Raw genomic sequence first — 26858 nt, forward strand, 5'->3', positions numbered from 1 at the left:
GCACACACACTTATTTATATGCTGGGGAGTGTCAAAGAGCCAAAAGGAAGCCCAGAAGTGAACACATGATGTCTTGCTCCAAGTTGGTTCCTAGAGGTTCCTGTATTGCTATATATGCTGCTTCCTGTATTTCTGCCTTGCATGGAAATCAATGTCATTTATAAAATGCTAAAGACTATGCTTTTATGATTGCTCCCCTTACCAAACAACCACTGTTCACTCTCAAGCAAAGTCTATATGAAATAGGATGTCTCTATAAATAGAATCTCCTGGAAATCTCCCAAGGCAGTGACATGCTACATTGGCAGTCAGCATATACATGCATTTTGAAGTTGCAACTTAACCTAAAGCTTTTCAGGATTTGAACTTTTACTATGTCGCTTTCATTATGCTGTCTCAAACAAACCATAGTTTTGACTCAAATGTCAAGGTTATCTGTGCATATAGAGCACCATCATAAACATTTCTATAACCCGTATTTTAACATAAGGCAACACAGATTTCCACATAACTTCAGTCAGGGGGAAAACCTACCCAAATTATAACAACATAATACATTAACTAGTTATACAGACTGGTTGTTGTGATGTGCAAAATGCCAGAGTTTATCTTTATAGCAATGCCGAGAGACAAGGACAATCAGAAGTAGGAGAGATTCGCACAACTATCAGTCAGGCGTACAGCGGCTACTGGAAATCTAGTTGGAATCATCTGCATCTCGTTCTTGAGATGAATGACCTCAGAACAGTGGTACATATGCTGGTAACCTCCAGACTGGATTACTGCAATGCGCTCTATGTGGGGCTGCCTTTGTATGTTGTCCAGAAACTGCAGTTTGTGCAGAATGCAGCAGCCAGGTTGGTCTCTCGGTCATCTCAGAGAGACCATATCACTCCTATACTAAAAGAACTACACTGGCTGCTGATATGTTTCCAGGCAAAATACAAGGTGCTGGTTATACCTATAAACGGCTAAGGCCAAGGGTATTTAAGAGAACGTCTTCTTCACCATGAGTCCTACCGTCCGTTGAGATAATCTGGGAGGCTGTCTTCAGTTGCCACCTGTTTGTCTGATGGCAACACAGGGACGGGCCTTCTCTGTTGCTGCCCTGAGACTCTGGAATGTGCTCCCTGCTGAAATAAGAGCTTCCCCATCTCTGACAACTTTTAAAAAGTACCTAAAGACTTATCTCTTCACTCAAGCTTTTTAATTTGACTGTTTAAAAAATTGTTTTAAGGTTTTTGTTTTCTGTGTTTTAACTTGTTTTATATTGTTGTAAACTGCCCAGAGACAGATGTTTGGGGCAGTAAAAATAATAATAATTCGATTTCTATACCGCCCTTCCAAAAATGGCTCAGGGCAGTTTACAAAAAGAAATAACAAATAAGATGGCTCCCTGCCCCCAAAGGGCTCACAATCTAAAATAGTCACCAGCAACAGCCACTGGAGGTACTGTGCTGGGGGTGGATAGGGCCAGTTACTCTCCCCCTGCTAAATAAAGAGAATCACCACGGTAAAAGGTGCCTCTTTGCCCAGTTAGCAGGGGTAAACATGATAGATAGATAGATAGATAGATAGATAGATAGATAGATAGATAGATAGATAGATAGATAGATAGATAACCATTGCATGCATTGGATAGAATCATCTGTGCAGCTGCAGGGCTCTAACACATTATCTATCTATCTATCTATCTATCTATCTATCTATCTATCTATCTAACAAACACATTTGTATACTGCCCAAAACACAAGTCTCTGGGCGGTTTACAACAAAACAATAAAAACCAACAAATAAACAAGTTCAAACATTACAAGAATTTAAATTTTAAAACATTAAAACACCATTAAAACACCATTAAAACAATATCTAATTAAAAGCCTGGGTGAACAAATGCATCTTGACTGCCTTTTAAAAAGTTGTAAGAGATGGGGAGGCTCTTATTTCAGCAGGAAGTGTGTTCCAGAGCCTTGGGGCAGCAATGGAGAAGCTGCTGCCCCGAAACGAGCCAGTGGCAACTGCAGACAAACCTCTCCAGAGGACCTCAATGGGCAGTGTGGTTCATAGCAAAGAAGGCATTCTCTTAAATACCCAGGGCCCAAGCTTTCTAGGGCTTTATATCGGTTAAAACCAAGAACTTGTATTTTGCCCAGAAATTGATTGGCAACCAGTGTAGATCTTTTAAGTTAGGAGTGACATGATCTCTCTGAGATGACCCAGAGGTGTCATGGCCGCTATGAACTCTTGAACTTTCCTAGACAAATTGGTCCCCAAGTGGACACTGAAATCCCCTAGCACCACAAGCCTGGCGGACTCCAACGCCTAACCCAAGACCAAGTCTGTCAGCTCAGTTAAGGACTCCATTGGGCAGTGGGGCGATCGGTACACCAACAGAAGTCCCAGTCTATTCCTGTTTCCCAAACTTAGGTATACACATTCAATATGGTCAGACACTTCAACAGGGATCCTGATCAGAGAGAGGTTATTCTTATAGACCACAGTCACTCCACCTCCCTGCCCACATCCCTGCAATTAATTAATTAATTAATTAATTCCTCAACAGATTACCCTGGAGGGAGAAGCTGGGACCAGACTGGGCCACCAGCCTCCCCCAACCATGTCTCTGTAATACATACTAGGTCTGTCCCTTCATCCAGAATCAAATCATGGATGGTTTCCGACTTATTCTGGACAGACCTGGCATTACAGAGGAGCAAGGTGAGGCTCTGTGGGAGGTTGGCACTGCTCCCCAAGGTCAAAGAGCCGGCAGGATAGCCAGAAGGGGAAACAGCTAATAGACTTCTGACTTCCCTTCCCCGTAACAATTCGCTGACCTGCCAGCTTTACGTACATATGCCTATGATGATGTTCCAGTAAATCACACTTGTGCAAGTGCAGGTTGCGTGCTACTTACATTATTCATAATGAAAGTGGTGTGCGACTTGTGATCACACAAGAATCAGTAAATAGCGGAACAAGCTTCTTGCACAGCATGTTGTGTGTGTGTATGTGTAAGAACCCAGTAGTGGTGCTGGCAGTTCTGAACCACCCACTTTATACTGAGGGACATGTCAGCCAATGCCATTTAGTAAGCCGAGCTAAAATCCTTTTGGGCTGGAGGCTCCAGCAGCTAAAATATATGGACCTAAGACCAATTTTTAAGGGCTGTAGCAGGAAAGTATATGCAACATGGAAAAAATGGAAGTGGTTTTAAAATTAGAATAATACAACTCTTTGGTTCTAGAAAAATAAACAAAACACTAAAAGATTTATTCCTGTTTGACTGTAGCAAGGAAGACCTAACTCTGGACAACACAAACAGAGCAAAATTTGGCAAATATGTCCGGTACCTTGATAATGCATTTTGTTTAAGCATCAAAGTGCACTGCTTGAAAAAGTAATGTATGCATTTAATTAATTAATTAATTAATTAATGGCTTAGTTAAAACCTAATTTTCAGGAAGCATAAAGACTTAATTAATTAGTGAACAAAGGCATTAGGGAGGTTCATCATTAATAGCACTTAACTTGCTATATAAAGAGAAATACATACATTTCAGTAAATTACCAGGGTGATGGTGGTGGAAATTAAAATTGCTAATTCTGAGACAAGTGAGAAATATCAAAACCAATTCTCTCTGTTCATCTCTAACAGAATTTCACCATGAACTCATCAACTTGTAGGTACTAGCTGAGAGCAGCCATTTAAAATGTCAAGCTGACAACCACAGAAGTTGGAAATATTTGTTCACAGACTACAACAGAGGTAGCAGAAACATATTTCTTTCCAAATTCCCATAGCTTTGCCAATCTGTCGCAGTTTCTTTAGAGTGATAGCTTCCTAAAGGTTAGCTTTGTCTCTGTGTATCATGCTTGGATTCCACAGTGGGAGAGGATGATAACTATAATTACCTGCATCTGTTCAGGTCTGGCCTCCCTAAGATTACCAATTGCTGTTCACATATATTTGCCATATTCATAGCTTGTTGGCTCAGAACCTCAAACCAAAAGCCCCAGAGAACTCCCTATGAACTAAATTAAATTTGAGGTTATTATTCCAGTGTGATATGATTTAGAACTGTAGATGCATATGACTTATGAGTTAAATTAATGTTATATAGAAAACAAAACAGCAAATCCGGATATGCTGGCAAATTGGACTGTGCCTTGGCAAAAACCTAGCAATAAGCTTCTCTTCCTTTGGGCATCTCAGGGGACTAACTGGGCAAACTGTGTTGCTGGTTTGACCTGAAATATCTTTGAAATTAATGTCTGCCTGGCCAATTTTACAAGGTCCTGCTCATCTCTCAAGTTGCTGTCAGACCTGGCTGCAATCAAGATGGTGATGAAGGAAGATAAGGCAGATCTGAAGCAAAGGAAATAGGGGATTGGGGGTGGGGAAGCCAAAAAGGCTTGCTTTGCTTATTAGTATAAAGCTAGCTACCAAAAGAAGTCCAGACTGGTCCAATACGAAATTGTTTAAATGCTGATTCTATAACCTTGTCTACACATAAAAATAAAACAAATATGGTAACAAGGTACTTTGGATTTTACTGGCTCATTGGCCAAATCTGCTCCTTACCAACTTGTCATTTTGTTACATGTTCCACAAGCTGTATATTTCGGAGATCATTTTTGGCTATTATTCAGACTCTGAGCTACAGTCACAGACCTCTGTTGAACTTACTAGTAGATAGAATTCATGAAGGCCAAAATAAATAAAATAAAATAAAGATAAAAATATGGAAGCTAGCAACATGGTTTTGAGCAAACTTCTTGAGTTCAGCAATAGAATATTGCATACCCCTCAATGTTAAATCTTCCTTAATCTCAGCAGCAATTCCAGTTCCTAAATATCTTTATATATTGTTCTCCTAGGCATACCCATTGCTAACTCCAGGCGTGGCAGCTCCTGTGAGAGTCTGGGATAGCGACGGAACAGCCGGGAGGGGGGCAAATGGTGGTGGCGGCGGCAGCAGCCAGCTGATTGGCCGGAGGAGAAACTAAATGCTGGCAAGCAGCGGTGTGGCCAGTGGGTAGTGGGGAGATGGCAGTTGGCCGGCTAGCCAGCTGGGAAGAAAATGGTGGCAACAGCGGCATGTGGCTGAAGTGGTGGTGGGGTCAGCGTTGGAGGCTGGTGGGTAAATGGCAGCAGCAGGCAGAGAAAAACATGGCAGCGAACTAGAGCCCAGGCCAGGGCGGGGGAAGCAGTGCTGGGCGGGGAGGAGAAGCCTGGCCGCCGGGGGAGAACGAACTGGGGGGGAAAGAATGAAACGGGGTTGAAGGGGGGAAGAGACAGGGAGAACATCGGGCACGGATGCTCTGCGCCTGGTCAGCTAGTTTTATTTATTTATTTATTACATTTATATCCCGCTCTTCCTCCGAGGAACTCAGAGTACATGGTTATTTTTAATCTCACAACAACCTTGTGAGGTAGGTTAGGCTGAGAGATACATGACTGGCCCAGAGACACCCAGTGAGTTTCATGGTTGAATGGGGATTTGAACTTGGCCTTCCCGGTCCTAGTCCAACACTCTAACCACTATGCTATGCTGGCTCATTAGGGGCTAGTCATTGTTTTCTCCATTTAAATTTACTATCTAATGTAATAAAAAATCTTACTGTCTCAGCTGACTATGCAACTTTTGTTTGCACCAGCTTACCTTGAAGAAGGTCATTGTTGATCCATCTCTCACAGCTCCATATTCTATCTTGGTTTGCTTTGCTAAATCATCTGCTGAATCGATAGGGGATTCCATTCTCTCAACAGTCAAGAAGGCAGCCAAATTGGCAGTATAGGATGATATTATGATTAAGGTGAAAAACCACCATATTCCTCCAACTATTCTGGTGGAAAGAGCTTTTGGCATGAGCTCTGATCCTGTTATAACACCATCAAAACACTTGTATTACAAAGATTGAAAGAAACTAGGCGTACGCTATGAATGTTACTTTCAGGAACATGATTAATGTATGAACTACAAAAAAGAAAAAGAACATTATTCAATAACTGCATACATATATAGTCTACACTAAAAATGGAAATGCACTTTGAAAAAGATGAATACTGTGACAGGTGACAAACACATGAATGTCCTTGGATATGGACTCCGAATTTACAACACCTTTCCCCCACTAGTCATTAATATTTAGTATTTTTCTTAATTACATTTACTAGGAATATAACTGGGCTGTGATTCTTAAAACACTTACTTGGAAGTTTGTTTCATTAATATCACAGTAATAAACATGGTCAGAATCGGTGTACCAGGCTCCAGACCTCATGTCCCTCAACATTAATGTCCATTATTTCCATCTGTACCTCAATTCCTATAGCTGTCTGGTAGCCTCACCTAATCTGGTGGGATTGGTTTATTTTATGTCAATAGGACTTGCATGCATAAGAGGCATATGGAGAAAGCCTAGTGTCTTTTAAACCCATAATATCTGGTCCTAACGCCATGTTAATGCCTATATCAATGATTATGAGAAACAATAGTGCAACCAATGAATAGAACATGCCAACTAAACAGTGGTGATCTGATTGTGCAAGACAATAACAATGATGAAGCAAAACAAGATGCAGAAATCCTAGGACAATACATAAAGAATTTGCATTTTCTTTAAACACTGAAAGTACCATTCTTCCTTTCCCCAGGAAAGAATGAGTGCGATCTGTATGTCTAATGCTTCTAAATGTATGGGACACACATTTTTCCGTTGACATGGGGCTGGTTCCATTTGATACTCATGGGACACCTTTCTGAAGTTATACATAACCAATCTGAGAGAGTCTGATCATAGCTGGATGCTCAGAAAAATGACAAATTCCAACATAGACTCCCATTGGCAATGAGCTCATAGGATCAATTGAACAACGCATCCCCCATCACAATTAGCCTTAACGGTAGATACTTTGGACACAATGTATTGCACTGAGGGAGAAGACAGACATAATATTAAAAGGGGACTAAAAGCATTTCCTTCAGACATGCTGCCAGTCCTTATCAGCTGAACTGAGAGACAAGCATGCCAGCAACCTCAACCGTGGCTCAAGCCTTGCCACTGCCACCGCTCCTGCCGATTCGTCATCCACCTCCATTGGGGGGAAATTAACAGCATGCACCTGCCTGCAGGGAGCTTTGTTGCTTTTTTTTTTTTTTTAGCAGGAGCAAGAGATGTGGAGGAAATGGCAGTCAGTAAAGGAGGGAGAGAGGGAATGTGCAGGGACTTGTATGCATGCCTGCCCGATTCAGTTGTGAAGGTGCTATTGTGACGTATTCGCAGCACAGGGAACCCTTTTTAAGATGGCTGTTTTTTCTCTGAGTTGAATACTGATTCATTCAGCTGCAAACTCAGTAGGAATAAAGCACATGCTTAAGTGGTTATTGAAATAAAGCTGATATCAGCAGGTGGTTAAACTTTTCTGAGCTGGATGCTAAGCATTTGATCTGATTTCTTTAGAATGATAATTAGCAAACATTTCTGGCATGGAAGGGCTTTGCCTTCTGAGACAATGATGTGACGTGAATAAAAGAGATCTGTGGCCTTGGTGGATGTATTAGTTTATAAGTTGTATGCAATAATAGACCAAAGAAGGACAATCATTTTACAAATGACTGTTGACAGATTGAACTTCACTTTTCTATAAATATGTGCACATAAGTATGACCCAAGGGTGCTAAGTCAGTGATAAAAGTCAATGCTTAGTATGACCCTAAGCATATTGATGTGCAAACTAGTTTAGGGAAATGGACAGCAATTGTTTGCTAGTCATGGCTTAAATAGAATGGCTTTCAGGGGCTTCCCTATTCTGTTCTGTTGTATTCTATTCCTTTCCATTAGCTCTGCTAGAAATAAATAATGACTTTATAGGAAATGCCAGTCACAATGGAAAATCTGCTAGATACGTTGGGCTAATATGTTCAGGTTGGATGGAAAGTTTTCAAATATATATATTTAAAAAAAATGTTATTTTCTCTTCCAAGGATCATGTTCTTAGTTTTAACCTACAGCTGCTCTAACCAGTGTAAGAGGTAGTTGTAACAACAGCAAAAAAGCTGGTTCAGTTCTTTGTGAAAACATTATTTACTAAAAGCTCAGCAAAGGAATATAAATTATGCAGCCACTGAGGTAATGCCTCATTTTAATGAATATAGATGATAATAATGGCTAGCAACCTTTCAGAGACCATAGCAACTTGGCAGAATAATCTGATAGATCAGTTTATAAGGTAAGCTGTTCCACAGCAGAATATTGAGAAGATACTCTTCCATCCTTGTAGCGAACTCTACTTTCTCTTTGGTTTTTCTATCAAAAGAGAATTCAGTTGCTTCTGTTAAACAGAACATGTGCATTTTACTTAGCTCAAATTCACTTCTGGTGAAAACTACTGATCCTGTAAGGAGCTGATGTTAGGCTATTGGCTCACAGGACCATGATGGTTCACTAGCTTTTGATTGCTGATTCAGCAAAACTATGAAGTGCACACCTTTCAGCCTACCAACTTTGGTTGGAATTCAGGACCTTTTTAAATTTTTCAGGGGGAATAAAGAGCAGTCTTTGGGCCCGATCCAAAGCCTTGTGCAGGCAATGATGCACCACATGGAACTTTTATATATGCAGTCCTTCCTTCCCATTTGCTTGCTATGCTGAGAGCTGTTCACTCTGCTGAAGTGAACGAGGCAACACTTTTGGGGGGTGAGGAGATCCATGTATGCATCAGAGTTGTGATGCATGCATGCATGCAAAAAAAAATAAAATAAAATAAAAAGAGGCTAAATCAGGATGTTTGTTTCATGGGGCCTGACATTCAGAATATGCTTAACAGCATGGCCATTTGGAGTTTTCTCAGGAGTAGCTTTCACTGAGTTCAGTGGGATATTCTGCCAAGTAACTGTGTAGAATTGCAGCCTATGCCTTGTTCTAAAAAGCAAGACTCTGTAAAATTCCCTCCTTATCTGAGAGTAATTTCATTGCCATTAAAGAGATCTGTGAACAGGAGACCATAACCTGTATAGGTTTCTGCACACCTTTGGTTAATCTGTCAAGTTTGCCCTGTTTAGGAAACCTTTTCTTTAAAAATTTATATATCTGAGTCAGAGACTTAAAGAAGGATGCAGGGAAATAAGGCTATTTTCAAGAACTAGAGTCAGAGACAATACTTGCTGAAGTCTCGAGTCTCTAGTGCCTTTTTATGGCAGACATGACAGCCAATCCTGATCCAGACTTTGCTCACGCTCTGTAGAAAAGAGAAAGTCTGATCATCACATTTTCAAATTTAATGAACCAGTGGCTTCCAATCAAGCACAACAAGCAGCTTCTGTTAACAAGAAAGAGCATAACAATAGATGCAGAGGTTAGCAACCATTCATCTCTTGTTCAAACTCTATATGTTAATGATGGTGCACTTACAGTCACACGTACCACAAGTTTGTACATGGAAACATTTCCTTCAACTTACAATTTTTTTTAAGGGGTTTCTTTTTCGTTTTTAAAGCTTCTTCAAAGACAAGCAGAGTCTGGTTGGGGCTGACTGTCATGTACCCAAGGTAGTGGTAACTAGTAGGCACGGCATCCCACAGTTTGCTGTGGATGATGGTAAACTCCAAAAAGGCAGGCCATTAAAAACACAACATATTTGGGCACTCTCACACACAAAGCTGTCACAACTATAGACACACACCTGCCTGATACTGTAAAACCTTCGTCTGTGCCTTACTGACACACCGGGAGAGCGAACTTCTCTGTCACTTGATCCTGTATGGAGCCCAAGCTATGATGACGCATGCCCAGCACAAGTATGTGTATGCATCGAATACTTCCGTATGTCTACCTTCCCAATTACACCAAAAAGGGTTTGATGGCCTAGGATTGGTCACACTCCACTAAATCAATGGCCAACATCCCACTGATTTTAGCAAAGTCAGCCTTACGAAGGTCCTTCTTTTGCAGCATTGCACCAACTTCCACATGGTTATTTACTAACTCAAATGGCCCCTGAGTTGAAGTAGAGTTGCTTTTTATATGTGTATGCCTTTACTGGATAATTCTGTGACTTCCTCAGTGTGTTGTCACTTTTGAAGGGGTTCACAACTATTAAACATATATCCGGAACATGAACCTCATAGAGAGGCAAAAACGTATTAATGGGAGCCTCAGAATAAACACACCATATACACACATGGTCAGCATATGCACCGGGCTGATTCTCCACTTCAAGTACCCCTCATTTCCTTTCATTGTAAAATGAGTATCTCTGTGCAGTTTCCAAAATCAACAGCAGTTAGGATGTTGTGGGCATCAAAGGCTGGATGCATTTACATGAGGTAAAAACCTTAAAAACCAGCAAAAAATCCATTAAGTAGGTTTGGGTATTTTTTAAAAAAGCAATAATTCTTTTACAAATGTTCATGAAAATATGATTCTAACAAAATGTATTTAGGATTTGTGTGTGTGTGTGTTATAATAGTACGGTGTGAATTTGAAAAGATTCCCCTTGCATCTTCTGCAGTTTGATTCATATCATTCTATGATTTTCAATTAAAACAACACCAAAGCCATCTTGTTCTTTGGATTGTGTCTACTTGCACATCAACATGATATCAAACTCCATATTTTATTGTATGCTTCCCTTCCTTAGTCCTTCTGTTGCTTTATTTTGGATAACAAAAGGCACCAGTTTCAATTCTCCCCCAAACCCACTTTTTAATTGCCAATATATGCACATACGCTGTTGCACATCTCTTTTTTATATCAGGTTTTACAGTATATGTTATAGCTACAGATGGTGGAGTTTACCAGCACGGAAGCCCTTGAGCAGACTGTGGGATGTGTGCAGAAATGATGTGTAACCGGTGTACCTTGCTGCATGAGAGCTCCAACTCCAAACCAGAAACTATTAAGTAAAGTAAAATTGTTTTCCACCACATCTGAGTCAGGGTTGCACGGGTGGGGGTTATACCACTCATAAGGTGTAAACCTGTGGTAGTTAACAGAAACAGTTTGTAAACATCAGAGGAAAAAAAATACAGACAGCACCAGCAAACCTGCTGAACAATGCACAAAATGCAAAGATTAATGAGGAAAATGAAAAGAAAATTAACGCCATATTCATAAATGTACAGCCACAGCGTAAAAGCTCCAAAGTAGCTTTGCAATGCAGGCAGCGGGTTTTAGAGCTCCATTCTCAGCTACAGGCTTCATTCCGTTAGTGATAAGTGTTCTTTGATGCTTAACCTGATGAGAATCTAGTGCATCCTTGAAAGACAAAGAAAGCTGCTTCCATATAGCTGCTCCCCAAGAAATGATAGAAACAGAGCCCTTGAAATCGAATAGTTTGGAAGGCACCTCTTTGTAGCTCAGACTGTTGTTCCAATCCAGTGATTTATTCTTGGCACAGGAGTTCCCATTTGCTCTCAGAGTTCCCATCTTCATTTCAGAGTAAGTAACTGATAAGCAAAGACATGGGGATCATCTGTCTCCATTGAAACAGACTGAATTATTCATGTGCATGGGAGATGGGTGTGTTTGGGGTCCCGCAGATCACTGGATCAGGGTTCAGTAAGGTTAAACACCAGGGCCAATTCATACTTCACACAGCATCTGCATTTGCCACCAATAAATGCAAACATAGCAAAAGGCTGACATACACATACTCTTTGGTGCACACGCATTTCATATTTGGAAATACCTCCCTCATCTTCATATTCTACATGTTTTGCACACACATATAAAACAAAACACTGGGTATTTGCTGCATAAAGTATGAATCAGTGCTAAGATTTGGTTAGGAACAGCACAGCCAGGTTCAAATCTTTCTTAAGCAATAAAGTCCATTGAGTGGTCTTGGGTCAAGTGACTAGCTTAACTAGCTAACCTATTTTTAGTGTTGTATTTAAATAGAATATAAATTTTAAAGCACCTTATTCAAGCATCAGCTAAACAATGTAGGCATCAAACCAGGCTTCTCATCAGCCACCTGTATTCCTGCACTGAGTACTGTCAGGGGTGGAACCCGGGCAATGACCAATCAGGGGCCACGCCTCGTGGCCCCGACATGCCCCCCGTGTCTGACGTCAGGCCTGGGGGTGCAGGTTTAGCTCCTGAGCAGGGGCCGTGTGGCCCCTTTGGGAGCTAAACTAAGGCTGGTGCTGCGTTCGCAGTGCAGCCAGGAGCGGCTCTTCCCTGCTAGGGAAGTGCCAGCCTAACTAGCTCCTGAAGGGGCCGCGTGGCCCCTGCTCAGGAGTTAAAAGGCTGGCGCTGCATTCGCGTGGCCCCGGAGTTAAACTCCAACTCCCGAATGGAGCCTCAAGGCTCCGTTCGGGAGCCAGAACATGCCCCCGCGTCAGATGTCAGACGCGGGGGGCGGGGTCAGCAGGGCTGCCGCCGCACACAGGCCACCAGTGGTCAGGCTCCGCGCCACTGAGGACTGTGTTTCTCTAAGGCTTGTCGACTGAGTGGCGTTTCTCAAGGGTGCCACTGCCAACTAGGCTGAAGTACAAGCCCTGATACCAAACTGATCCAAGATACCAGCTGATCCCAAGAACCAATGCAACTCTGCCAAGTCTCATGAAGTCAAGATCTGAAGCTGAGGCTTTCTGTCTGAGCAACTTATCATGATACATGAGGATCCTGCCAGACTAAGTGCCTGCTACCACTCCCCACACTCAGGCCTTTGGGACTTCTGCTACTTACCTCTTGCTCTTCAGATCTTCAGTCATTGCTTTGGGAACTTGGCCTTTGTGTGCCCTGGACTGTGCTCCTTGTCTCTGGCCCTGTGACTGAGAGCAAGCTCCCCCCAATTGCCCCAGAAATGGAAGCCTGACAAGGCGACACTACTGTTCATCTGTGAAGCAATGCATGCATAGTGCAGAAACTTCACACAAAAACATTCACCTGTGTACAGACATGTGTGCAGCATAATGTCGGAATAGGGCTTGAGTCTTACTGTGATCTGGAGAACTTTAAGACTGTCCCTTGCCATAGCACGCTGCCGAATGCGGATTCTCACAGCTGGAGGACACACTTTTTATGTCATGTTTATGAATATGGCTTTAATTGACAAAGTCATGCCAGTACATTTTAATTGCTGTTTTAACAATATAATTAAGCCTTGAATTGATGCACTCTTGCAACTAGAGTGCTGTGCTTGGCTTGAAGCAATGAATACTGATAATAATGAAGGCACTAATTGAACCCGTTTGTAGTTTAGGATGCAGTGAGTTAAATAACATTATCATTATTGATACATACTGTAGATAATATATTTTAAACCCTCCTGCAACACAAAATGCAGGATACAGATTTGGGGCGGTGTAGGGGGGGGGGATTGCATGTATTATATCGAGTACTGTAAAAGAAATGTGAAGTCCAAGAATAAAGTAAGCCTTTGTTCAATACAAGTGAAGAGTCTAATTACCTTAATAATTTGGCTGTGCCTGCACTTCAGGCAAGACCTGAAACTGCTCATAGGGTAGTTTTGCATATGCTAGTCTATCCATGTGCCTTGCTATCCATTGCCCCTCTTCTTGCTGTCGTGCTTCTCTCGCTGCAGTCTACAACCACCATTTTCACTCTAATGTGTTTGAGTGTGTGTGTACTGTATTAATTACTGAATTAAAGATGACAACAATAGATCACATAAGCACTAGATAGCGATAGAGCAGGAGATGAAGTCGGTGGCGGACAAAATGGTTGGTGGCCCTGGATAAATGCTGGCACAGAGCCATCTGGGGAAGCAAATCTCAACTGAACCTCTAAAAGAGGGGTAGGCAACCTTTGCTCTCCAACTGTTGCTGAACTACAACTCCCATCATTTCTAGCCATAATAAATTGCATGCAGGGATGGTGGGAATTGTTCAACAGGTGGAGAGTCAAGGTTGCCTACCCTTGTTCTAAAGCCTGCATTGAAAAAGGAGCCTACCTCCTCTGCAGAGCCCAATTTTATTCCTATATCACCCTAATTAACTTAAGTGGAATTCATTAATGAGAGAACATATTCAGAATTGGGGATTAGTCCTTAATCAGGACTATAATCCCTCCATCCCCAAGTTCTTATGCAATCCAGAATAGTATTTGCTAGCTTCTGCTTAGATCTGCACATACAAAGTGCAACTGATTCCTCTGTAGAGAAGTATTTTATGTGTAGTATAAGGAATTTGTGAAATACACCGTGCATGAAGTAGAACTTCCCTTCTGAACAGGAGCAAGTTCTCATGTCGCATTACAGGCAGAAAGGGATTTTAGTGAATAGAGCACAATAGTTGGAGCAATTTCTTTTCTGAGGAAATAAATATAATATACATGTTCTGAAATCCTCAACAAAGGTTTATTGTCACTAAACCAAACTCAAAAGACAAACAAAAACTCTAGCAATAACTGCTGGAAAATAACAAGCATTTTAGTCTTAACAGCAAAGTGGCCTTTGAGTGTTATCTCAACGTTTGAGATAATACATAAGGCTGCTTTACTTTATTGGTGCCCTGAAGAAGAGTGCCCACTTGAAATGCATTGGACTTAATTATTTTTTTTCTAGTGCATCTTTGGAGTTTTCTACTCCCTTTGTTCAGGAATATAACTTCCTGAACAACACAGCCGAATTCTTATCTCCTGGATAGTATCATTCCTCCTAGAAGCAAACTTAGGGGGTTCAGTGCCTATCAGCCTGGAAGTGAAACAGAATCACCTTAACAGAAGTGAAACAGGATCACCTCAACAGGATCAGTAATGGCCTCTGCATACTCTGGAAAATCCCTTGGTGCCAAGAGGAATGTGTGTGTGTAAATTAAAATTTAAAAAACAAACAAACAAATGGTCCTGTGAACTTTCATGATCTTGGACTTCCAGGACCTATAAAATGTTGAGAGCTCTTGAGGCTGACTGTCTCAAAAGGAAAGAAAAACAGAGCTCACGGGACAGGCCAGTGGAATATTTGGCAAATATATGTTTTCCCCGCTGGCAAATATTCAACCGGTATGGGGGGCATTGCTGGAGAGCTGGATAATAAGGTACTGTCCCTTTCTTCTCTTATTTCTGCCCCCCTTGATTTCTTTGCCCTTTTTTGGTTTAGGAACCATTTTTTGTTTAGGGAATTCCCATTGTCTCAAAGTTTCGTTATTTACTGTTTCTGTATTTGCGCCTATATGTGAAAACAAAACCCCCAAATAACAAGGGCCACCTGTACTTCAAATGTTTCTATTTTTGTGGTTAGAAATAATTTCTCACTTCCCCTGCTAGCTATTAATGAATTAAAAGGTGTGAAGTCCTTTTAATCCCTTTTTTAAAGCCTGTCTGTCCCTGCGATGGGGAAGAAAAAAATTAATATAAAATCAAAGGAAGGTCATTTCCCCTCCACATAGGGAAGGAATGATGGTCCAAGGAAGGGCTTCAGATCCTGGAGTTTTTGTAAAATTCTGGCTCGAAACAAGCCAAATTTCACAATTTTTAGCCATTTTAAAAGAAAAAAAAAGTCAAAAATCAACCAAAAATCGGGATTGACCCAGAGTTTTGCCAATGTGTGCCACATTTCATAACTGTATGCCCATCCATTCTGGAAATATAAAAGGTTTCAGATGTTGACCTCCTTCTAAGGATGTTCATGAATCTCAATTTGTGCACAGATTTGAAGCACAGATTTGGTACCTTTAAATGTCAGGGAAGCAGGTCCATACCTGCTCCTCCGCCACTTCACACAGCTTCCTGCTGCAGCGGTGCCCCCCCCCGGCCCTGTACCCCCCGCCGTGTGGCTTTGGCTCAATTCTGAATCTTATCCAATATCACCAGAGTCCATAAAATCCGAATCTGATATTGTCAGTTTTGGATGGGTCAAATCTGAATCCAAATTTTCTGAAATTTCACAGACCTCATAAATATTCAGATTGTGGGGCTAGTAGCTGGCCCGTAAATTGGCCATCTAGTGCTGTACAGCACAGCAGAAGATAATCTCAAGGAAATGAGAGACAAAAAAGGAGTTCTCCCACCATCCCCCTGTTCCTGTAACCCCCTTCCCATGCAAGGCCTGCACATCAAGGTCACCTGTTCCTGCCTGGCTGGAGCCCTGGGCACATATTTGGAGCTTGGGATACACTGCAACATATTGTTGCAGGTCCCATTTGTGTATATTAAGTATTAATGTAAGAGTACAAGAAGATCTTGCTTCAGGCCTTGTATCTACAAGTGTACTCCTCTCCTTACAAATTGATATGGCATCTATCTAAATATACCAAGCCAAAAAGGGTATACTACAGCCATGGGTGACAGTTATGAAGGCCACTACGCATCCTGTCTACCTAGTGGACTGAACAAAATTAGTTCTAACAATAAATCTGGAAATGGATCCCTGGTTACTACCACTATTTCTAGCATTCCCTTCTTTTTAAAATAGCGGTAGTATTAGCTTGTAAGCTGCAAATAATTATCTTTTATATAGATAAGATAAGCATTAAAAAAAATAAATAAAAAAAAGTCACTGTAAACAACCATTTTAAATCTTGAGAGCAATTGACATTTTGAACCTAATCCAACACACCTTCTTCTGTTCACCTCAGTGTGTGCCTCCGGCTCTTACCATATTGTGCAGGTGTTGTGAAAGAAATAAATCAAACTGGATTAAATTCTAACTCCACCGAAGTCAATGGCCACAGCTGTGCACAAAACTATGGATAGATAATTCCCTTTGGAAGCATTAAGAAAATGCCAGAGTGCACATTGACTGCAAACAGTGGCATAGCATCCTCTGTTTTCCTTAGAATTCAAAACGCCCTCACAGAACAAGCTATGACAATGCCAGGTCTGCCAACAGTGGAGGCATAAAGTCCGAATTCTGTTACATCCAATATGCTCTCTAGGAAAGCAGTAATAATCATTCTACAAAGATACGTGCATTTGTGTCCCATTAACATAGCATTTAGTATTAAAAGCAAAGCATCCATGACAAGGCTGCATAAAAGAAATCAAGCGATGACTGCAAAATTGCAAGTGAAAAGAAATTTAGTATCCTATTAAAATGGACAAAAAGTTGTATTATTGAATTTCCCCCCGTGATATATTAAAATGAATCATTTTTATCACATAATGTCAATAAATACATCACTTAAATTGATACATTTTTTTAAAAGTGGGGGGGGGGGCAATGGAAAGACTGCAAAAGGCCCATAAAATAACTCCTGAATGTAGTACTTTCACAACTCGACAATTAGAGGGTGGGGAAAAGACTTTTTCACTTATATTGACACTACTATAATAAGGCAATTCATGTGGAAAATATTCCCTATCTTTAGTAAAAAAGATTTTGACAATTGATTTCATCAGTGGTTGGCAAAAAGAAGGACATCTTTGGAAGATAAAAACCAAGTTGGAATGTGACTAGATATTTCTGGCATTAAAAAAACAACAAGAAATCCTCAGACTTCTGAATTCTGTTCAAATTCTTAGCTTTCCATGCAATCAGTAAATCATAATCACTGCCATACTGATGTACAAGGGTACATCAGCCCAGTAATATTGCATGTGCACAAATTACACAGATTGTGCAGACAATGTTATACAAGGGTAAGCCAATTATTTCTAATGGGTTTACTCTTGTGTAATGACATCTGCACAATTTACGGGGCTAAAGTGTCTCTGTGCAGTATGTCAGACAGCAATAATACAATGCTTCATATCCCAGTGCTATTTTTGTTAATAACCATAGGCTTCTGTCCTCAAAAAGACTTTGCTCTCACATTCCATTTCTTTACACAATCATTGTAATCCAAATCAGAAATGTGTCAGATCAAATATTCTGTGGAAATGGAGAGGACTTTCAAAAGCAGCTCATCAATGCGTTATGGTGAAACTTCTCAAACAAACAACAAGCTTTTGTGTACCTATAAACCCACAAAGACAAGTGCCAGGTTGAGTGTATGTCTCTGTGTGTGCGCGTTTGTGTGTGTGCGTGTGTGAACACACACACACACACGTCTGTAGGCATTAGAAAACAAGAGGTACCTTGGAAGCACACAGAGATGTATTTTAGCAATGTTGAAATTTAATTATGCTCAGAGATAAACTTCCAAGACCCCTGTCATGCTTTTGATTTGACATAGCAAATCTCAGCCTCCTGATTTGCTTTCCAGACACTTAGAAGGCCCAATGAAAAGTACTAAGGCTGTTTTCATGAACAGCCTAGCCTGGGCGAGGCTGCTTGCGTGGAGCACTAGGAACTGCACGGATCCTGGAGCTCCCGCCCAACCAAACCCAACTTCTAAACCCTGCCTTTAGACAAGGTTAAAGGAGCAAACATGCCCTTAACCCCGCTGCCGGGATCATGGGATCATACACGGAGACAGGCACTTAGAGCTCCCATCTTATGGGGATATCCCCCAACACCCTGTTCCCATCTCTGTGCATTGAGGGTATCCCCCAATGCACTGTGCTCCAAGCAGTGAGGACTGAGTGGGTGTGTGGCAGTGTGCCCAAAGAGGAGGCACACCGTCATCTGGGGGGGAAGATGAGTTGGACCCTGCTTTCCCCCCACCCAGCCACTTGCACACAAGCTTGCTCATGGGTCACACGGCCTGTGCCCACTTGTGACAAAGCTTGCTCTGTTTTCTGGACTGGATGCTTTTCTGCAAGGGATTGTACCTGTAAGCACCAAAACAGTTTTTCATGATCTGAAAGGGAAGGAAGCACTAGGATTGTGAGATTTCTTTTCTGGAAGAGCTGTTGTGCCCTGAAAAGCTGCCTGCTTGGTGGAAATGTACCAGTTGAAACCTTTCCTATCACTTAATCTCCATAAATTTCTCTTTCAGATAAATGGTGAGGTCACTGAAGCTTTGTCAGAACAGAAAGCTGGCAAAACCTAGTAAGCTGAAGTGCCCAGATTCAGCTATTACAGCTACTTCGGTTCATAAACCTTTAGAAATTAGCATCTATTTCAGAGAGGTATTTGCACTGAGGAATCAATCACTTACTGAGTGAGGAAGAAGTTGCACTTACTTGTTTTGACCTCATTGGTCTTAAAGAAAGAGAAAAGAACTAGTTTCAGAGGCTATTCTCATGCACAGTAGAAACTGTATTAAGGGAACCCACCGCACATGTGAACTGCTGGGAACCTTGCGGCTCCCAGTGGCAAGCCCACTTAATTGCCCACCTTAAACAAAGTTAGCGGAGTCTGCACTCGTGTGGGGCATGCTGGGACTTCTGGGGGCCAAGAGGTCCCCGATCCTCACCACTCCAAACGTCTCCATGACGGACCCAGTAATTTTATGGGCGGCCGATCTGGCCGCTCAGAGCGATCTGCCTGCTCATCTGCGGGGAGAGCGGGTCAAGCTTGCTCTCCCTGCAGAACCCTCTTAGGTTCTCCCCACTGCTCATGTGGAGAGCCTTTCAGTCTTGGATCATTAAAATAGAAAAAAAAGTAATTTGTCAATTATGATCAGGTTGCTATTAGTCATGTATGAGATCATGACTGATGTACAGTCTGTTATCTTATTCATGGTATACTTAAAATATTTGGGGGGAATTTATTACTGTACACAGTGGCTGTATGGACACTCACTGCATGGACCTACATGGCCATTTCCCCACTATCTCTCTCTGAACATGCTTTCAGATATTTTGTTAATTGTTCTTTCATTTTGGTGTATGATATTGAAGCACACATCTTTACGTGCCTAAAACCAACAGTTTGACAGTAGACATGTTTCAAAAATTACTTTGGTGGGGCTACTGATTTATTCATATTAATAGTATTATTATTGAATTCACTTGTTTTCAAACCTTTTACATTTAGGGATAAATCTTCTTGTCTGCTGCAAAAGCCCTGCATATCTCTGAAGGTTCTGGGACATGTTCTAAGGAGCACAATTCCTGTGAAGCGTACTATTGTCCTACACTGAAGGAAACCCAACATGTATTGGTTGTGCAGTACAGGGAAACATTAAGCGTGATAAGCAAGCTGTCTTTTAGGAAAGCCTGTTCACCGTTACTGAACTGAGGAATCCCTGATAAACCTCCAAGGAATGTCAGGGTTCCCTGAAACATAGTTTGAAAACCACTGGTTTAACTAGTCTGCAGGACAAATCAATGGTGTAGAGTAGGGGTTCCCAACCTGTGGTACACCAGATGTTGCTGAACTACAACTCCCACCACCCCCAGCTACAATTTATTGTACATCTGAAATTTCAGCTTCATTCCTGGCTTGCCGCCCTCTCCCCAAGTACAGATTACATCTTCTGGTTCCTGGCTGTAGCCAACTCAGGGGATGGTGTCAAGCTCTTGGGTACCCAATTGCACCATCAAAGCTTTCAGCATGACTTGAGCCATAGTAGGGCACAGCCTATGTGGTTATCTTATCCATTTCATACATTTCAGATGTTGTTCTAAAACCAGCTGTCTTTATTACCTGCTTTTATAACAACAACAAAACCCTCTGAAGATCACAATATTATTTTAGAAGACAGTACATAGAATATATGTTATTTCTTGGAAAACAATAATTTATGTGACCAGTGCAAAACATACAGCAAAGGAGAAAATAGTGTGATTCGGTGTTAAACTTGACCTTTGAACTTACCTTGCAATGACAAAGAGTACACAACTGACTCCGAGGCAGGCTAGGAGAACATACATCCAAATATCAGGAGAAAGAGGGTTTAGGAAGGAGAAAACACCAGGGTTTGTGCCATTGGGTTTCCGGTACAAAATACTGATTCCCAGAGTCATGAAGGGTTTTGAAAAGTCAATTACTTTCTCTCTTACGTAGGTAATAGTGAGAGGAGCAACTGCCAGGTCAGCTTTCTGGGAACACAAATTGGGAAATAATATTCTCATTTCCATCTCCATTCAAAAATATATTGTTATTGCTTTGCTTACTCTCTCAAGCATGCAGACACAAATAAGACTAAATTTGCTCATAACTGTACAAATGAGTATAATTTTAAAGAAAAATACATGTCTCATTAAAGGTCATTGGAAAGGAAAATAGCAAGCTATACTAATTTTATTCTGTTCATTCAAAATGCACTGTATGGTGATGCACTGAAGAAGCATTGCATGGTAACATTTTCTATTATGAGACATGATCCAATCTTTCAATCTTTGGGTTATTTTCTGACAATTCTGTAATACATCTGTGAGTGTTGGTACACTTTTAGTATACAGGAGCCGTTTTGTACAATAGGCAGTGAAGTGAGTTGCAGAACAGTTAGTAGAGTCTGTAAAACCTCCTGTATCACTTTTTCTCAGGGACACTTTCAGGTGGAAAAAACAAGTGCACACAATAGGTGACTCAGGTTGCTGCAAGAATTCCATGATTCCTCTGAGAAAAGGGACACAAATAAGAAGGAATTTTTGTTCTCCATGCTTGCTGAGCCACACTTTATGTGCACTACATGAGCCTGGTTCTCTGAAGAGTCCCAACTGACAGAGCTGTAGGGGATTATATTCTGAGGCAGAGGGGAAATTAATCATTGTAGACAAATAATTGGAATTAATCAATGGATGGTGAAAGCTGGGCAACAGCTCCTCCATCCTTGTGTGTTTGATTGTGACCCTTCCACCTTTCTTTGGCAATTGACATGGATCCTTCACAGTTTTTAACAGAGTTGGGCTGCTCCTCATATGGTAGCTCTCCTACAGAAGAGAGCTACGTTGAAATCTAATGCCACAAATTTTCCTGGAAAAAAATCTACCCATACTACTCTACTTCTTCTGACTTGACTTCTTAAATGGGTATTCTGTGTATGACAAAAGAGTGCAGTGGTATGCAAGCTTTAACTTTTACATCCAGCTATTGCAGGCTGAGCAGAATAAAGAACAAGATTCAGTCTTACGTGATCAATGAGTTCCTTGACCATCCCATTCCATTCTCCTTTGTCATTCTGGGCTCCATATTTACCATCAGACACTAGTTTCACTTCATAGATAAAACCTAAAATATTTGATAACTCCTTCAGCAAATCCAGGCAGTATCCTTCAAATCTGTCATTGCCATAAAGGGGTTTGTCAGATTTCTTGTACATGACATAAGGATCTTCCTATAGGAAAAGATACCAGACGTTTAAGAGAACTTAGGTAGTTTCAAGATTATTCCAGTTCAATTATTTGCTAAAATTGTACAGATGCTGGCTGACATCCTTACTAATGAAGTACATGCAGAAGGATGTTGCACTAGTGCAAACCTGTTTCACTAGTTTCAGGAGCATAGCGAGGCTGGCAGTGGCCCGTGTATGGCTGCTGCTGTGGCCCCCTGGCCCCGCCCCCTGCATCTGATGTCAGACGCAGGAGCCCGGTTAGCCATGCCCACACCTGACATTAGGCACAGGGGGTGGGGGTGTAGTCTCCCAAACTGGGCTGTGTGGCTCTGTTTGGAAGGGAGGTCAGCCCGTGCTGTGTTGGGCAGCGTGGGCTGGAGCAACTCTCCCTGCCTTAAAGGCAGGGAGAGCCATTCCGGCTGCGCTGCCAATGTAGCGCGGGCTGTTCTAACATGGGCCGCCGCCAGCCTTGCTATGCTCCTGAAATCAGTGCAACAAGTTTGCACTAGTGCAACATCCTTCTGCATGTACTTCTTTAGTAAGGTCTCGTTTGGTCTCGATTGGCAACGAGACCAGGGAGAGTCACTCCGGCCAGGGAGAGTCACTCTGGTGGTGCTGCCAATGCAGCGTGGCCTGATTTCGGCTCCAAACAGGGCCGCGCAGCCCCGTTTGGGACCGAAATAACACCCCCGTGTCTGAAATCAGACATGGAGGGCGTGTCTGGGGCCATGCTCACAGCCCCTGATTGGTGGCAGCCTGGGTTCTTTGAACCCATTCGCCCAATGGTGGCTCCGCCCTGACTAGTTTTTACACAAAATCTGGAGGTTGCATTCCAGACTAGTGTTGTGCATGTTGTGCATGCTTGCACAACAGTTGTTCATCCTGCAGCACAACTCATTGGCTTTAAAAGGAACTTTGAACAGGAGCGCTATGGCACAAATCCCCATTTTTTGGCACGACTATGTGATCTTCTAGCACTAGGACAACTTTGCTCGTTATGCAAGTGCTTCATTGGTCAGAATGCCAGCAGTTAAGTTTAAAACTGTTGTTTGAACCAACTCTCTATATAAAATATCTGGAGACTGTAAGCTCTAAAAGTCCTTATCAGCTTTAACAGATCTGTAACATACAAATTATTGTGGATTATATATGCATATAAATAATTCTATATTAGTATAAATTGCAAAATTATATATGGATTATATATAAATATAAATTATTGTGGATTTTATATGAGTATAATAAATATTACATAAAGAATTGTAAAGTAGCACAAAAACAGTGCTGAGCTGAATTTTCTCAAGAAACATTTCCATTGGGAAAGAGAAGAGAGTATTCTTCTTACTAATAGTGAAGTCATTACAAAACTATTCAGGTTTGGATAAGTGACAATATGATTGAGAGCAAATGATGCTAATTCAGAATGAAGGCAATCCTACTCAGGAAGCACTGCCTGAATTTGCATCTTTTGCCATCAGTGATGATGTAGCCAAATATGATTGGCTATGTAACATCACTGTTACTAGGACTTCAACTAGGAAGTTGAAGGCCTATTTGAATTATAAATAGTGATAAAACTGAGGCTGCAAAGAAGCCACACTATAGCACTGCTGCTACAGCTTGGATACTAGGGGTGTGCATGGGTCACGGTTTGGGCCACAGTCCAAATGCAGACTGGTCCAGTGGTTCGAGGTGGCATGGGGGGGGGTGTCAGAGTGCGGCACCTTTAAAAGTAAAGCTGTAGGTCCTTACCAGTGTCACTGACCATCTCTCCATACAGCTTCCTGATATGGAGGCACTCCCCCCAGCAGCCTGTGCAAAGGGCAGGTGAGTGATGGAGCTGTGCCATAGCTGTGCGTGGGTTGCTGAGGGGAGTACCACAGCAAGAAGCTGTGTGGAGTGGTGGTCAGTGAGGCTGTACACTGTTAACAACCTGCAGCTTTACTTTTAAAGGTGCCCCTTGCATCTGCCCCTCCCAACCCCACACCATCTTGAATTGCCAGACTAATCTGAGGTTTGCCGAACTGAGCCGAACTGCTTTGCTGGACCGTGGACATATCCAAATTGGGGCCGTGGCCAAAACCACAGTCCATGCACACCCCTACTGAATTTCAGGTCCAGGGTACAGGCTTCCTGAATGTCTGTCAGGGGCACTTTCTCTCTGTAGTAGCTGCCTGAGAAAAATTGTATATGTGGGGGGAAAGTTGAGCAGTGAGACAGTCCATTCACATTTTGTTCATAAATCTTCTCCCTCATATTGAGCTTCGGGAAACTGGTTATTTTATTTATTTATTTATTTATTACATTTCTACACTGCCGCATCCAAAAGCACCCCATCCATTAATTGGCTGGAACAGGTTACAGCACTGGATCCCGTTTTTGTTTTTGTTTTAAGTGGGGGTAACCATGAATGTATATTTAACTGAAGAAATATATATGCAGCAACACTGAAAGCAAAGCAGCCCAGTGTTCAATTAGCTGGTCAACATGTCTGTCAAATGCTTTGTAAAGGTGGGAAGTGAGATGGCCTTTAGCTGTGGGAGAACTCAATGTAGTGTCTTGGTTTGCATATATGTTTGCACATATCCCTAGGTAAACATGCTCGTTCCACCACTTCTTGTGCCGTCTGTTTCCTTCTCTTCCAAACATTGCTTTCAAGCCAAAAGCTGAACATATTTAATCACAGACTATTCCTATGCTTTTAAGTTGTATTTGGTTCAAACAAAAGCAGTGAAATTGGCTAAAAACATTTGAAACACAATTATGTTAAGAGTTATGGATGAAAGTGTAGTGTACAGTTCAAAAGTTCCAATATGACTGATCTGAAAATGTAGTATTGATGAAAACATAAGGCTGGCTCCATTAAGTGGGCCTAGATGATTGTATTGGAAATATGCAGGGCCCCTAGCCTCTACTGAATTGGGCTTGTGTGGAGGAGCCATCTGTGTGAACCGACAAGTCCACAGGCTTAAATTGTGCTACATTTCCATGATATATTGTTACTTGATTTGAGGAATTGGCATCAGTCCACACAAATGTGAACAAAAATGTGCAATGACTAATCAGAGAGGTCAGCTGGAAAGCAAAACATAAGTAAAGAAAAGAAGAATAGAGAGAAAATACACCAAGACTTACCAAAATAGTAGTGACTATGAGTGTTCGGTTCGCCAGCGAATCAGTGATATTGGTAGATCTGTCTTTATTGCTGTCAGTCATATTAAGGCCACTGTTTGAGTTCCAAACCCCAATCTACATAGAATAAATTAGAGATATGGCTGCCATCCTTCATTAATTGTGTTAAGGAAATGACATTTCATATAAATGGGTATGCATTACAGTTGTGTCCAGGAAATTTATATTATTTTGGACTGTATATCACAGCAACATATTAAAAAGCAATATGAAGTATTAAAGCAGTGGACAGTTACATTTTTGTTGCATGTTTAAGGTAGGGGTCTACAGGAAAGGATGGGTTATTGATACAATTTGTCACAGGAAACACACTGCTCATTCAAAGGCAGGCTTAAATTGGTTAATTTTAAGAGTGTGAAATCAGCTATGCATAAATAATGTATCTATAGGTGTATATTGGGGGTACATATTGAATTAAGAGGAACATCAGGAATTTAATTTTCTGTTAGAAATGTATTTTTTCATGATTTCCTTTTCAAATAGAATGTGAAAACACACGAGAAGTTCTTTCCTTTCCAATATGATAAGATTAAAAGTTTGTCGACATATGCTGAAGCAGACTGGAGGGTATGTACTGGTGTTAGCTTCTGCACTAAATCTCCTGAAGGCACAGATTTATTTTAGTTACTTCATGACTATGGTATATGACAGAACCAATAAAATGACCCACTGATCAGTGATTGCTCTGAAAATTGAAACAAAAGAGGAGAGAGAAATCTGGCCTTGGCCTCTTTTCCAAACCACAGAACATTATGTAAGCTGTGTTTTTAAAAACTTTGCAAAATAAATGGAAACAACTCAAATATTAGCGAAGAAAGTAGAAATATATAAACGTTCTATAGAAACACAGGGCCAAAAGGATCCTGAAGATCATCTAGTTCAATTACCTCCCTAAAGCTTAGCCCTCATGAATCATCCTACAGTGCCAAAGACAGAGAACAGAAAATTATGCCAGAAGCACTTCTAAAAGCTAATTAAATGGTATATTTGGAAACACAATTACGAATGCTGTAAAATTATCATTAACATTAAACAATATATAAATTTCTTCTTTAAACAAACTACATTTAACCTATACCAGCCGGTATACCTTTTGTTAGGACATAACAATTACACAACTACATTCTTTAATGATGCTCTATACCTCTGACAGAATAACTGTCATCAGAGCCTCCCTGATAAAATTGTGTACAAGACTTTCAACTAAAATGCAGTCCGAGTCTCTTTGCTGATCTTGCATACTATAGGCCACCACTAAATTATATAGTTAGAACTATATAATCACATTCTTCCAGGTAACTACCATCAGGGTGTGAAAAGTCAGCCATCTTCAAAGCTAGCCCAACAAAGCTCCCCCCCGCCCCCACAAAATACCCTCACTGACTCATGAAGATCCATAACCGATCTGAATCAGCCAAGCTCCAGCCTCCTAAACTAGCTTCAACCCTGGTTCTGGTCTAGCAATGACCTGCCAAGATTCCTTTAAGATCTCACCCAACCCAGAAGCCCAGTATTTTTTAGATTATTGATCTTTCATTAAGTCACCACCATTTATCCACAGGCAACTTTAACCCCTGGAGAGAGCTAAAGATTATAAACAAGCAAGAGACATCTTTGTGTTGGGACTGATTCATACATGCATCAACAGAG

At 41.3% G+C, this 26858-nt stretch overlaps 1 protein-coding gene across 6 annotated transcripts in view; it reads right to left on the reverse strand.

Annotated features, from left to right (window-relative positions):
• Positions 1-26858, reverse strand: part of GRIK1 (glutamate ionotropic receptor kainate type subunit 1) — a 293855-nt gene that overhangs the window by 16959 nt on the left and 250038 nt on the right. For all 6 annotated transcript variants that reach the window (XM_053310755.1, XM_053310759.1, XM_053310756.1 and 3 more), the window contains 5 exons: positions 25152-25265; positions 21816-22019; positions 20558-20781; positions 10863-10981; positions 5664-5881 (listed from right to left, as the gene is read on the reverse strand). In XM_053310755.1, coding sequence (XP_053166730.1) covers positions 5664-5881; positions 10863-10981; positions 20558-20781; positions 21816-22019; positions 25152-25265 — 879 coding nt within the window. The remainder of the gene's footprint in view (positions 1-5663; positions 5882-10862; positions 10982-20557; positions 20782-21815; positions 22020-25151; positions 25266-26858) is intronic.

This window comes from Hemicordylus capensis, chromosome 3 (genome assembly GCF_027244095.1).
Source record: "Hemicordylus capensis ecotype Gifberg chromosome 3, rHemCap1.1.pri, whole genome shotgun sequence".
In the NCBI taxonomy this organism is placed as follows: Eukaryota; Metazoa; Chordata; class Lepidosauria; order Squamata; family Cordylidae; genus Hemicordylus; species Hemicordylus capensis.